The 13,884-nt window shown below is 43.9% G+C and overlaps 1 protein-coding gene across 4 annotated transcripts in view; it reads left to right on the top strand.

The window, feature by feature from the left end:
* The window catches only part of EPS15L1 (epidermal growth factor receptor pathway substrate 15 like 1), a 354,413-nt gene extending 343,695 nt beyond the window's left edge, over positions 1-10,718 (top strand). For 2 of the 4 annotated variants that reach the window (XM_082248120.1, XM_082248119.1), the window contains exon 24: positions 9,332-10,717. In XM_082248120.1, coding sequence (XP_082104246.1) covers positions 9,332-9,478 — 147 coding nt within the window. In that variant the 3' untranslated portion in view covers positions 9,479-10,717. Of the gene's footprint in view, positions 1-9,331 lie in introns of all 4 variants that reach the window. The other 2 variants (XM_082248118.1, XM_082248121.1) reach the window with 2 other exon arrangements.
* Positions 10,719-13,884: the final 3,166 nt, after the last annotated feature.

Raw genomic sequence — 13,884 nt, 5'->3', positions numbered from 1 at the left:
AGAGCGGCAAAGGTGGTCCCTTTCCCCTCTTATTTTGACAGAATTGTCACTAAAGCGTGGGGGATGATCAAAGCGTCCCTTTGGGGTCCCTAAGTGAGTTGGTAGGCGATACCCCTATGAGGAGTCCCTTCTTAAGAAGTGGAATGTTTCACCGGTGGTGGACCCTCCGGTTTCCATATTAAACAAAGCAACCATGATTCCGGTTGAAGAGTCCCCGGCCTTTAAGGACCCGGCTGACAGGAAGGCGGGGGCTGTGGCCCGCAATATGTACACCCTGGCTGGTTCGGCACTGAGGCTGATATTCACCATTGGCCTTGTGTCGCAGACTCTGACCTAATGGGCTAAGCTTTTGCCCCGTGACCTGGAGGGGGAGTAGCTCCCCCCTGCCTTTGCTGAGCTGGCAGGCAAGCTGGTCCAGGGGCTGCAGTTTATCTGTGATGCCTCTTTGGATGTGGCTCCCCTAGTGGCTCGGCTCTGTTTCAGCAGTGGTCCTTCGGTTTGTCTTTTGGCTCAAATGCTGGTCTGCGGAACAGATTTCTAAAAAGGTCTGACTGATCTTCCCTTTCAAGGAGATTGCCTGTTTGGTGCTACCCTGGATGACATCATTAAAGGTCTCTCGGGAGAAGAGTACCTTTCTTCTGCAGGCTACTAAGGGCAAGGACCCTCGTCGTAGACATGGGCCCTCCTTCTCGGCTCCTAAGAAGTTTTTTCATCCCTCAGGGTCGATTGACAGGGGATCGAAGCCCTTCGGGGCCTCCTCTGGAGGATCCAAGCGAACTTGGTCTGGTAAGTCAAGAGAGGGCTTCTCCAGACCCACAGACAAGGCCCCTTCAGCAGGAAGGTGCTCCTTCACCCGTATATGGGGGGGGGGATGTCTTCTCTGGTTCCCGGAACCATGGACTTCCCTGGTACAAGACAATGTGTCCACGAGGTCATACGGTCCAGGAACAAGATTGAGCTTCTTTCTTACCCTCTGGTAAGGTCCTTCCTTCCAACATGCGACTGTCCCTGGTCCGCTTACAGGCTATTTTTGGGGCGATGCAAGACCTTTTACTTCAAAGTGTGTCTGTCCCGGTTTCAACTTCGGAACGTTTTCAGGGGTTTTTACTCAAACCAGTTTACAGTCCCCAGGAAGGAAGGCAAGGTGCATCCAATTCTGGACCTCAAAGCACTGAACTGCTTTGTGCAGGTGCAGAAGTTCAGAATGGAATCTATTCGCACGGTGGTGGCTTCCCTGGGGATTTTCTTGCCTCCATCGTCATCAAGGACGCTTACCTTCACATACCAATATGTGTCTGTCACCAGCGCTTCCTCCGCTTTGCCGTGGGAAAGCAGCATTATCAGTTTGTGGTGTTACCCTTTGGTCTCACCTCTGCTCCTCGGGTCTTCACGAAAGTGTTGGCCCCGATGCTAGCATTGTTATGCCAATGGCGGATAGCGGTACTGGGCTACTTGGGCGAACTCTTTCTGCGAGCAGAGTCTCCTACTGCTCTGGAGGATCACCATATGAACTCGGCTGCATTCTGAATTTTCAGAAGTCTGTTCTGGTTCTGTCCACAAAGCTGGACTATCTGTGTTTGACTCCTGACTCGGTCTTAGCCAGAGTGCTCCTTCCTCTGGACAAACTCCAGAAGCTGCAGGCTGCAATTCGTCTCCTGCTGTCCAGCAGATGGTCATCCCTCCGGACTTGCATGCGGGTGCTGGGCCTGATGGTGTCTACGTTTGAGACCATTCCATTTGCACAGTTCCATATGAGGTCCCTGCAAAGGAGATTCTGGCCAAATGGGACAATCCGCAGTCTCTGAACATTCAGATGCGGCTGAGCTGGGAAACAAGAGTCCCTTACATAGTTACATAGTTAGTGAGGTTGAAAAAAAGACATCAGTCTATCGAGTTCAACCTATGATGTGTGTGTGTGTTTGCTGTTAACCGTACATTGTATACCCCTTTATGTTGTGGTCTTTAAGGTGCCCATCTAATAGTTTTTTGAAACTATCAATGCTCCCTGCTGATACGACGGTTTGCGGAAGAGAATTCCACATCCTTACTGCTCTTACAGTGAAGAACCCCCTGCGTATTTTAAGGTTTCCTTTAGTATTAGTGAGTGGCCACGTGTCTTATTGTATTCCCTTTCTCTGAATAGGTTTTTCCATATGCTAGGGTTGCCAGTACAGTATTTGTACATTGATATCATATCCCCCCTCAATCGTCTCTTCTCCAGAGAGAATAAGTTCAGTGCTTGTAGTCTTTCCTCATAGCTGATGTCCTCCATTCCCCTAATTATTTTTGTTGCCCTTCTCTGGACTTTCTCCAGTTCCAGCACATCCTTCCTGAGGACCGGTGCCCAGAACTGGACAGCATACTCCAGATGTGGCCGGACCAGAGTCTTGTAGAGTGGGAGAATAATCTCTTTATTTCTGGAGTGAATCCCCTTCTTTATACATCCCAGTATTCTGTTGGCTTTGCTTGCAGCGGCTTGGCATTGCATGCCACTGCCAAGCCTGTTGTCTACCAGTACCCCCAGGTCCTATTCCATCCTAGACTCACCCAGAGGCCCCCCCCCTCCCCCCCTAGTGAGTAGCTTGCTTTCTGGTTTCTGGTACCTAAGTGCATTACTTTACATTTTTCAACATTAAACCTCATCTGCCATGTAGTTGCCCACCCCATTATTTTGTTCAGGTCCGCTTGTAAGGTTTCCACATCCTGCCCAAAAGATATTGGCATGCTTAGTTTAGTATCATCCGCAAATACTGAGATTTTACTCGATATCCCCTCCTCTAGATCATTTATGAATAAATTAAACAGGATTGGCCCCAGGACAGAACCCTGGGGGATCCCGCTTTCCACACCCACCCAATCTGAGTATTCCCCATTAATCACCACCCTTTGCAACCTCCCCTGGAGCCAGTTCTCTATCCAGGTACTCCCCTTATGGTCCATACCTACCTTCCTTACTTTGAACAGCAAGCATTTGTGGGGAACGGTGTCAAAGGCCTTTGCAAAGTCCAGGTACACCACATCCACAGGCTTACCTTTATCTAGGTGGCAGCTCACTTCATCATAGAAGGTTAATAGATTGGTTTGGCAAGAACGATTTTTCATGAATCCATGCTGATTACTACTAATAATACCATTTTCATTACTAAAGTCTTGTATGTGGTCCCTTAACATCCCCTCCAAAATCTTGCAGACTGCTGATGTTAGGATGACCGGCCTATAGTTACCCGGGTTATATCTCGGCCCCTTTTTAAATATTGGTACCACGTTGGCTTTTTTCCAATCAGCTGGCACCATACCCATCTGTAAGCTATCCTTAAAGATCAAGAATAATGGTCTGGCAATCACCTGGCTGAGCTCTTTAAGAACCCTTGGATGCAAGCCATCCGGTCCCGGTGATTTATTTAGTCCCTGATATGGTGGCTTCATTCTCCGGCGCTTTGGCTGGGCAAATCCTTCCTCCCCTTGTATTGGACGGTGGTCACCAAGGATGCCAGCCTGACCAGCTGAGGAGGCATCCTCTGAAAAAATTCTGCTCAGGGGATCTGGACACTGGAAGAGACTACTGATCCATGTCTTGGAACTCCAAGCTATCAGACTGTGGCTGGAATATTGTACAGATCTTCTTCAGGGGTGTCCAGTGCGCATTCAATCGGACAATGCCTCGGCCCTGGCTTTTGTCTATCACGCGGGGGGGGGGGGCATAAGAAGTGTCCTGGAGGCTCTGAAGGTAACTGGCATTCTAAGGTGGGCAGAACGGTTCGCCCCAGCCCTCTCTCTGCCTCACACATTCCCGGGGTGGAAAACTGGCAGGCGGATTACCTCAGTCGACAGTCGTTGGACAAAGGGGAGTGGTCCCTTCATCCGGAGGTGTTTCATCAGCTGTGACTCTGGTGGGGCGCCCCCCAGGTGGATCTGTTGGGGTTTTGGCTCAACAGAAAGGTGCAGAGGTTTGTGGCTCGGTCATGGCATCCTCTGGCAAACGCCAAAGATGCGCTGGTGGCCCCGTGGGGTCAGTATCGTCTGATTTATGCCTTCCTTTCTTTCAAGCTTCTGCCAAGACTTCTAGGCAGGATCGAGGCAGAGGGGATTCCGGTCATCTTAGTGGCCCTTGACTGGGCTCGTCGGGCTTGGTACGCCGATCGGTGCATCTGGTCGCCAATGTTCCTTGGAAGCTTCCTCTTAGGGAGGATCTGCTGTCCCAAGGACCAATCTTCCATCCTCTTTACAGTCGCTGGCTTTGACGGCTTGGCTGTTGATCGACAGGTGCTTTCGGTCGGTGATTCCAACACTGTTAAAAGCTAGGAAACCTACTTCTAGGAAGATCTACCATCGTACGTGGAAGACGTACATTGCGTGGCGTGAGTCTCTTGGGGTTCATCCTCGCTCTTTTTCTGTAGCTCGGATCTGGACCTTCCTTCAACGTGTGTTGAGCAGAAACTGGCCTTGAGTACAATCAAGGGTCAGGTGTCGGCCTTAGTGGTTTTCTTTCAACGGCCCTTGGCCACATACTCCCTGGTGCATACTTTTCTTCAGGGGATGAGGTGCTTGATCCCTCCAGTGCGGTCTCTGTTGCCGCCTTGGTACCTCAATTTTGTGCTCTCAGTATTCCAGAAGCCTCCTTTTCAGAATCAAAGGGAGATTCTCCTTACGCTGTCCCAGAAGGTGGCCTTTTTGGTGGCTATCACCTCTGCGTGCAGAGTGTCTGAATTGGCGGCATTGTACTGTCGTTCACCTTACTTGGTTCACATAGATAAGGTGGTTCTTCCCCCTCTGTCCATCGTTCCTTCCTCAGGTTGTCTCTGATTTTCATTTGAATGCAGACATTGTGTTGCCTTTACTGTGTCCAAGGCCTTAAAATCCATAGGAAATTGCTTGCATGTCTTGGATGTGGTCCAGGCAATTACGGTGTACCTGGCAGCTATGGAGTCTTTTAGGAAATCAGACTTACTATTTGTCCTCACGGATGGGCCTCGGAAAGGGTTGTCTGCTTCCTCTGCGACCATTTCTAGATGGATCAGACAGACGGTGGTTTAGGTCTAATCATCAAGGGTCAGGTTCCTCCTTTCCCTGTTAAGGCGCAGTCTACTCAAGCGTTCAGTGCCTCCTGGGCCTTCCGTCATCAGGCGTCAGCGAGACAGGTTTGCAAGGTGGCCACCTGGTCGTCGGTGCACACTTTCACAAAGTTCTATAAAGTGGATGTGTTGGCATCTGCGGATGCTTCCTTTGGCCGCAAGGTTTTTGCAGGCTGCTGTTTAGAGGACCTAGTCCTCTGAGGGTGTATTGTTTTTTTCCGGTGATCTCCTGTTTACCTGTATGGCTATAGTTAGCCTCGGGAGTTTCTTTTTCGCTGTTCCCACCCCTCATGTTTAACACTGCTTTGGGATGTCCCAATGGTTAAGAATATCAGGAGCTGTGTTCGTCAAGGAACGAAAGAGAAAATGGGATTTTCGACTTACCGTAAAATCCATTTCTCTAATGTTCATTGACAGACACAGCACCCTCCCCTCTGTGGAGTTGTAATTCTTCTGACACTGCTTGTAACAAAACTGAGTACATATAGCAGAGAGGGAGTATACCCCCCGGGACTGCCCATAGGCCTAGCCAGACTTTTTTCCTACCAAGTGTCCTACTCCTGTAGGGTGCAGTATAACCCAATGGTTAAGAAAATCAGGAGCTGTGTCTGTCAATGAACATCAGAGAAATGGATTTTACAGTAAGTCAAAAATCCAGTTCTTCTTGTGACAAACTAGCATAAGGCATTACAAGTTTATTCTTGTACCAGAATGTATTAACAGATCCAATAAAATTGGATAATCATAGGCTTATTCTGTTTAGAAACATAATATGCAGATCTTAAATGGGAGTGCTGACTGTAACTTTATACAAACTGCTAGCAGACTTCCAACAAGCTTCAAGTAGTGCTGAAGCCTTCTAGCAGCTTGTTTAACGTGTCAATCAGCGTTCGCGTTAGGGTCTGTGTTTAGCATATGAAAACTGGAGCTGAATGGTACTTTTAGAGCCGGTTCACATTAGCGCGACTTGTCAGCCTGACAAGTCGCGCTCCCTCGCGGTCCATTGACCCATACAGGACCCGTTCTAATAGGAGCGAAACAAGTCGCTCCGACTTAGAAAAAGGGTCCTGTACTATTTCGGGGCGACCTCGGAGCGACTTGCATAGACTTCCATTATGTGAAGTCCCTGCATGTCGCTCCGAAGTCGTGGTGCAATGTAATGCACAAGTCGCCCCCGAAGTAGTAAGGAGTCGTGTCGCGCTAATGTGAACCGGCTCTAAAAGCATCAACAAAGCTTTTAAAAGCTTGCTGTTCACACTGCTCTTAGACAAGCTGAAGCTGATGTGAAACAGGCCTATATGACATCTTACAGAATTACTCACATTGTATCTCAAGAAAACAATCTCTGCAATAAACAATTGTATCCAAGTGACTTCAATGTTTCTTTTCATCTTCCACCACCTCTGTGTGTATTAAATACTACAAATTCAGGTCAAATGTGCTTTTGGGAACAATCCTTCCCTTTATCACTTCCACTCGGTTTCAGACCATACCATAATTCCCAGAGTAATGTAAAAGATTTAAAGCCACACATAATGTCCTATTTATATCCAATAAAATCAAAAATCCATTATCAAATGCACTCACATCCCCTGGTGCAAACAACTGCGCCATTCAAATGAATTGGCTGCTGTGCCCACGCAAAACATGGCTTGTAGGGCCACATCAGTGTGAACGTAGCCTAAAGGGGTATTTTAGCATCTCATTGGTGGTGCCTAAATCTGCTCTAATGCCTTTGAATATAGGCCATGTATATTCACCCTTTTTACAGATGTTGGGAAAGAGTGAGCTGTTTTAGTAATGGCCTATTAATCATGCCTATTAGTGTCTCCATAGACCATACAAGAAGATAATTGTAGCCATAAAATAGTGATGGTCATTTTAAGTTTATATAAAGCCAAAACTTTTTTTTTTTTTTAGTTTGTATGGGATAGGGAACAGTTTAAACACGTCATGTTTTTTTTTTTTCATGTCTCCCTTGGGGATATTTCACTTGACTTTGCTGTAGACACAACAGGAAGTGAGCAAAAATCTAATTTCTCAAAATTTGGAATTTTCACAATCACAAACCTGTTGCATGTTGTTTATGGAAACACCTATTTTTGCTTTTGAAAAAAAATTAAAAAGTGATGGATTTCTTCGGTACTGTTGTCGGTGACCTATGCTCCCATAGGTCACCAACAGCAATCTAGTAACACAATCTCTCTGTGATGCCTACTCTACTACCTCTGTTACTCCACTCTTCCAAAATGGCTAGAGCAAGGTCAAAATCTACAATATGAAGAAGACCTATGAGGATAGAAATATTGGAGCTGCCACCTCTGAAATGCCTTTAAAAGTGTAAACTCCAATGTTATCCTGAGTCATTACCTTTAGAATGCCGTTAGAGTGCAGCACCAAATGTTGGTTCTTAATTCATGTATCTGTCACACCAGATGCTCCTTCCTCGGTTCACTCCCTCCCTCCCCCCCCCCCCCCCCCCCTGGCCACAGCACCCAGTAAACCAACAGTTGCCTGGCTGTGGAGTTTCATACTAGGAGTGTGCAGAACCGGATGGGTAACTGCAAAACTAGTTCCCATCAGGCCCACTTTGTTTGATTGACAGTGCACAGGAGTGAGGGGACCCAAAGCCACTTTCAAATTTGCCCACTACTTTTTGCTTTCAATCAAGAGTGATGAGTTTTTTAGTTTCCCATCAAGCTCTACCCACTCAGTTACATAGTTTCATGTGGTTAGTCTGGTTGAAAAAAAGACACAAGTCCATCCAGTTCAACCAATTTTCAGTGACAAGTCATTGCCATATATTACTAATGGCATTGGCTGTATCCTCAGAACATTTGTTTATATTTAGCATTCGGTTGGGGAATCTCCTGGCTGACAGCTAAATGAGGCAGGGAATACAACTCTGCAGGAACCTAGGGTATCCATGTACACCAGCTCCAAGTGGGTCTTCACTATCGCCAGTTTCCTAAACTGAGAACTGGCAGTAATTCTTTAGGAATTGATCACTGCCAATGTGACAGTTTCTTAAAGTGCCAGTTGTAAGAGCAACCTGAATTTGATGCATGGGTCAGTAAATGATACAACACTGGTGCAAATGCTTGGCTGAATTAGGAGCAGGTAGTTCTAAAGAAAACTGCCAGCAGAAAAGTGTCCTTTTAGCCTGTTTTGAATACCCCTAAATATGTTTTAGAATTTCCTGGCTTCAGGTTTGTTCTAGGTCAGTGACTCACTAAGGAATGAAGATTGGTTCTGGATGAACATCCCAGGCCTGCCTGAACCTTTAAAAATCTCCCATTTGTTCTCCTAATTAATTGACATTTCATGATCGATAAAATATAATAATGTCTGAAATGGGCATATAAAGTAGATATTGTCAACCCTTACACATTCTCTTGCTAGATAGTAACTAAAATAAGATTCCAGTAGTCTTTAGAGATATTTCTGATTAGTGGTTATGGTCTTTTTGTTGACTATTGCTCTTGCAGCACAGGGGACCCAAGTTGAGTTCCAGCCAAGCACACTGTCTGTATGTACGTTCTTCTGTTATTCATCTGGTTTTTTTCTAGGTGCTTTGGTTTATTTCCTCACTCAAGGAAACCTACTAGTAGGTTAAAGTTTTTTGTTTTTTTTGTTATGTTTAATAGGTTTTTTATTGAGATGAAGTATAGCCAAAAGTTGTTACAGATAAGAACGAAGTGTCAATAATCTATAGCCTCTAATGGCATTTTCAGAAAAGTTAGATAAATACAATCAAATCAGCCCTACTATGTGCATGTATTTGAGAAGATTTGTTTATTATCGCCTCAAACGTATTGTCTTATAGATAGCTAAAGGCCCCTTTTTTGGGAACAGTACACAGGGAAAAGGTTTTATTCTATGTCAGCTCATTTTTTTTATTGCTATTTGTGTCTTTCTGTCTCAAAATGCCTGTTCTTTCATTTCTTGTCCGAGGGAGAGGTAGTGAGGTTAAGCTGGATAACAGACCGCAATAAAAACTTACAGAAATTCTATCCTTCCTCCACTTCATCCAACATTGGTTGTAGTTGGGCTTGGACAAGGTTGCAAAAATAGCAGTAGTTCAGTTTTTTCTAGATTTTCTCAGCTGTGTTAAAATAGCAAAAGTAAATTATGTTGATTTTCCTTCTAGCCAGGCGTCTTGTCAAAAAAAGAAACAAGTCTTTTTTTTTTTTTTTTATGTATTGGTCTTCAGCTCGGAACTGCAGAGTAACCAACCTATTTATTTTCATATCTCACAGTTTGGGAACGAGGAACAGCAGCTAGCATGGGCCAAACGAGAGAGCCAGAGGGCAGAAAAAGAAAGACTAGATCGTTTAAAACGACAGGAACAAGAAGATCTGGAGCTAGCTATTGCTCTCAGCAAAGCAGAAATGCCCAGCTCTTGAGAACTGCATCATCTCCTGTACCCGTACACCCTGTGACCATGTGACAATATGCCAACTGTATGATGAAAAAAAAAAAGAGAGAGGGAGATGAAAGTTGAATACGCCATCAATTTTGATGTATTTTATTAAACAATTAGCCAATCATGGGAGATTGTTGGTTTCGCCTGGCTGCCATCCAGTTATGACATTTATTGGAAGGTTTCTTCGTATTCAGCTGAAAATAATCTCATACAGTGACACTGTTGGAGCCATCGTATTATTTGGTTTTCTCTTGAATGGCATCGAGGAGAATTTTATTTTAAGATTTTGCACCCACAAACAAAAAGTTTGAACTGAATTCTGCACATTCTCAAATCTTTATCCATGACAGGTTGAACATAAAAGCTCTATATAGAAAAAGAAAGGGAAATTGAACTATTTTCCCATCCTCATGTTTCCTGTATTTTTATTTGCTTTTACAGATACTGATCTCTAACTATAAAAAGGCAGCTAGCTCAGCAGTACAGAACTGCAGCATTTCCAGTGTTACATATCACTACCAGAAAATCTGATTGGTTAAAGATTAATGCTTAAAATAATAATTACTCTTTGCTGGAGTGAATTGTAATATATTGTTACACTGTAGGAACCTGGCATCCGTTTGGATCATAGGAGTGGTGTGCCCCGTTTCTGTACATGGAAGAGAATGGCTTACATTTTGCGTGTCTGTGTTTTTAAACTAGGCAAGGAGCATATGATGATCTAGGTTATAGATCTCGTAGTAAATGCAATCTGTGCATTATTTTAAAGCAATGCATTACACATTAAAGGTCATCCCCACCCATTCCTTCTAAGTTTAGGTTTACATGGTAGTCATCACACCTATCTGGTATGTCTTCCCGCATTTAGCCCCCACTTCCCAGTTCCACTCACTTAACCCTGATCCATCAGGTAAGCAATATATCTTTGGTTTGGGGACAGGTGACCATACAAAAGAGAAGCAGTGGCTGGAAGCATCGCCAAAATTGTGGACACTTCTGAAAAATTTAGGATTTGTCTAACTTTGATACATTTTCTCTAAAAATGCTGAAACTCATCTTGTTATATATCATTTTATTACAAATGTAAAGCTGAACTCCGGGTAATTTTTTTTTTATAGTTACTTTGGTCCAGCTTGGACCAATGTAAGTGTACATATTCCATACCTGACCAATCCCTGTGGAAGCAGAGAAACACTTGTAGTGGCCACTACTACTACAGTTATTCTCGCCATCTTCTCGGTCCTGTGCTGAGCAGCTGGCCTGCTACTTAGTAACCAAATGTGGTTCGCTCACTCGGCACTGGTACCATTAACAAAACGTCTTGCATTTTTCTCAATGAAAACAAGGTGTTTTCTGATTGAATGAGGTGTAGATTATGACGTCACCACCACGCCTCTCGATTTCATCCAATCAGAGAATACTTTGCATTCATTGAGAAAAATGTAAGGGTTCTGTAATTGACACCAGTGCCAAGCAAGTGACCCACTGTGGCTACAGGGCAGCCACTTGGCACAGGAGGCACAAAACAGTGATTCTCTGCTTCTACAGGGATTGGCCAGGTAAGCCATATGTATACTTGCATTGGTCCAAGCAGGACCAATGTAACTATGCGAAAAAATATATATAGCTGGATTTCAGTTTTAATACTAAATACAATTTGACACGATTAAGCATCATATGTATTCAAACACATGCTTTTATGTACAAAGATGTCAGTATCTGATTAGATTGCCTTGAGAAGCAAAACAAGCTTTGCACTCTTCTGGAAAATAATATCACTCTTAACCACTTTAAGACCGGAGGATTTGGCTGCTCAATGACCAGGCCCTATTTTGCGATTCGGCACTGCGTAAATTTAACGGACAATTGCGCGGTCGTGCGACGCTATACCCAAATGAAATTGACATCCTTTTTTTTCCAGCAAATAGAGCTTTCTTTTGGTGGTATTTGATCACCTGTGCGATTTAAATTTTTTGCGCTATAAACAAAAAAAGAGCGACAATTTTGAAAAAATAACAATATTTTTCACATTCTTTTATATGAAATTCTCAAAAAAAATTTAAAAATCTAAATTTTTTAACATTTTAGGCCAATTTGTTTTCTGCTACATATTTTTGGTAAAAAAATCGCAATAAGCGTATTTTGATTGGTTTGCGCAAAAGTTATTGCGTTCACTAACTACGGGAAAGATTTATGTTTTTTTTTACTAGTAATGGCGGCAATCTGTGATTTTTTTTTGTGGGACTGCGACATTGCGGCAGACAGATCGGACCCCTAACTGACATTTTTGACACTTTTGGGGTTACCAGTGACACTACTACAGTAATCGGCGCTAAAAATATGCACTGTTACTGTAAAAATGACACTGGCAGGGAAGGGGTTAACAGTATGGGTGATCAAAGGGTTAAATGTGTCCCTAGGGGCGTGATTCTAACTGTCAGGGGGCGTGGCTTGTAAAGTAATCACAGAGAAATCCAATCCTATATAGCAGGATCACATAGCCTCTGTGATCACTTCAGGGAGAATGACAGACGGCTGTGTTTACATGAACCGTCTGTCCTTCTCTCTCAGCTGTGGGAGATCACTAGTGGCCGGCGGCCATCGGAGCCGCCGGTCACACGCACTGGCTCCCCGGCTGACAAGCGGGAGCCCGCCGCCCCCTAGAGTCTCCAGAGCGAGCGACGTAGTACTGCGTAGTACTACATCGCTTTGCCCAGGAGCTGCTGCCTGCCGCAGTAAAACTGCGGTGGGCGGTTGCTAAGTGGTTAAGTTGAATGGGTTCTTTAGTCTTGTTTTATTCTTTTTCAACATTCTTTAGGCACGGTTCACACTGGGGCGATGCGGGAAACCCTGCGATTCCTGTGCGGATTCCTGCTTTGCACCTGATCTCTACAAACTGTATGGCTGAATTCGCATTGCACAGACAATCACATGTAATGCGCACAGCAATGCGATGCAAATCACATGCAACGTCTGTCATCGCACCAGTGTGAACCCAGCCTTAGTTTTATCCAGAGGTTTTCAGTTGGGTTAAGGTCAGAATTGTTCCCTGGCCAATCAATACTGTTCATATGATGGGATAAAAACATTCCTTTACAGTTTTAACAGTATGGCAGGTAGCATTATCTTGTTGGAAATAAAATTCCTGAGAAGTGTGAGGGAAAAACATTGGTTGTATCATTGTCTCCATAAGGATATTTACTTAGAGGTTGTAAACCTCAAAATTTAAAAAAAAAAAGAACACCTGAAAGACAAACACATAATGAGCTAGTATGCATCGCATACTAGCTCATTATGAAATACTTACCTTAGAACGAAACCCGAAGTGCCGACCGCTCACCTCTCTCATGGGTGACATGTTCTGTCGCCCTTCTACCGGGTTTGCGGCATGCGCGCGGGAGCCGACGGTCGCGGCACGGGGCTCTAAAGAAGCGGCCGTTACTTCAGAGCCCATGCGCCAGTGATGTCACTGGCTGCATACAAAGTAGATATCTCCTAAACGGTGCATGTTTAGGAGATATTTACAGTACCTATAGGTAAGCCTTAATATAGGCTTACCTATAGGTACAAGTTGCAGAGGAGGGTTTACTTCCTCTTTAAGGCAAATAGACTGTACATTCTGCAAGTGCAATTGCACTCTTTTTCCCAAGAGCATAGTAAATGTGATAAAGATCTGCTGATTTGCATCATCTAATCCTGTGCAAGCAAAAACATTTTAATTTTCTTTGCACTTGATTGGGTATTCTTTACGAAGTGAAGCTTTATCACATGGATATTTACTAAGAAAAAAAGAATGCAACTAAACTTGCAAAGTCTACAGTATTTGCCTTTAGTAAATCAACAACACTCATAGGATGCTTCATTGTTGCTGTTGAACACTCTGGAAGCAGGTCTTTGCTGATCCTTCATGGGATATATTTCAGACCATCCAAAAATTGATTTTTTAGTTCGATCACTCCAGATTACTGTCCAGCTTAGATGTTCTTTGGCCCAAAAAACACATCTTCTCCTCTAACATTGAAATATGGCTTCTTGATATTCTTGCTTTTATTCCAGCAAGAAAAAGCCACCTTCAAATATTTTTTTTCCATTTGTACACCACTCTTTTAGTCATTTAATGTTATCTGCTGTTGAGCAAATCTTTTGACTCTTCTGTAACCATTTGGAATAGCCACCTTATTTATACCTCTTGGTTAAGTTTAGACATTTCTACAAATCTCATACCTTAATATGAGCTTCATTACTCCAGATTTTGCTATACCCCAAAGACATTTTTGCAACCATGCTGCCGGAAAGTCATAGCTTTTGTTTGTTTCTTTGGAGTCCGCTCTATTGTAATAGCCTTTTTCACTGAAAGCTAACACGAAAAAAATTATTGCAATTAAA

The sequence above is a fragment of the Pelophylax lessonae genome (genome assembly GCF_965119305.1).
Source record: "Pelophylax lessonae genome assembly, chromosome: 1".
Taxonomy (NCBI): Eukaryota; Metazoa; Chordata; class Amphibia; order Anura; family Ranidae; genus Pelophylax; species Pelophylax lessonae.
Note: the sequence above shows the minus strand (reverse complement) of the source record. Positions and strands in the feature narration are given on the sequence as shown.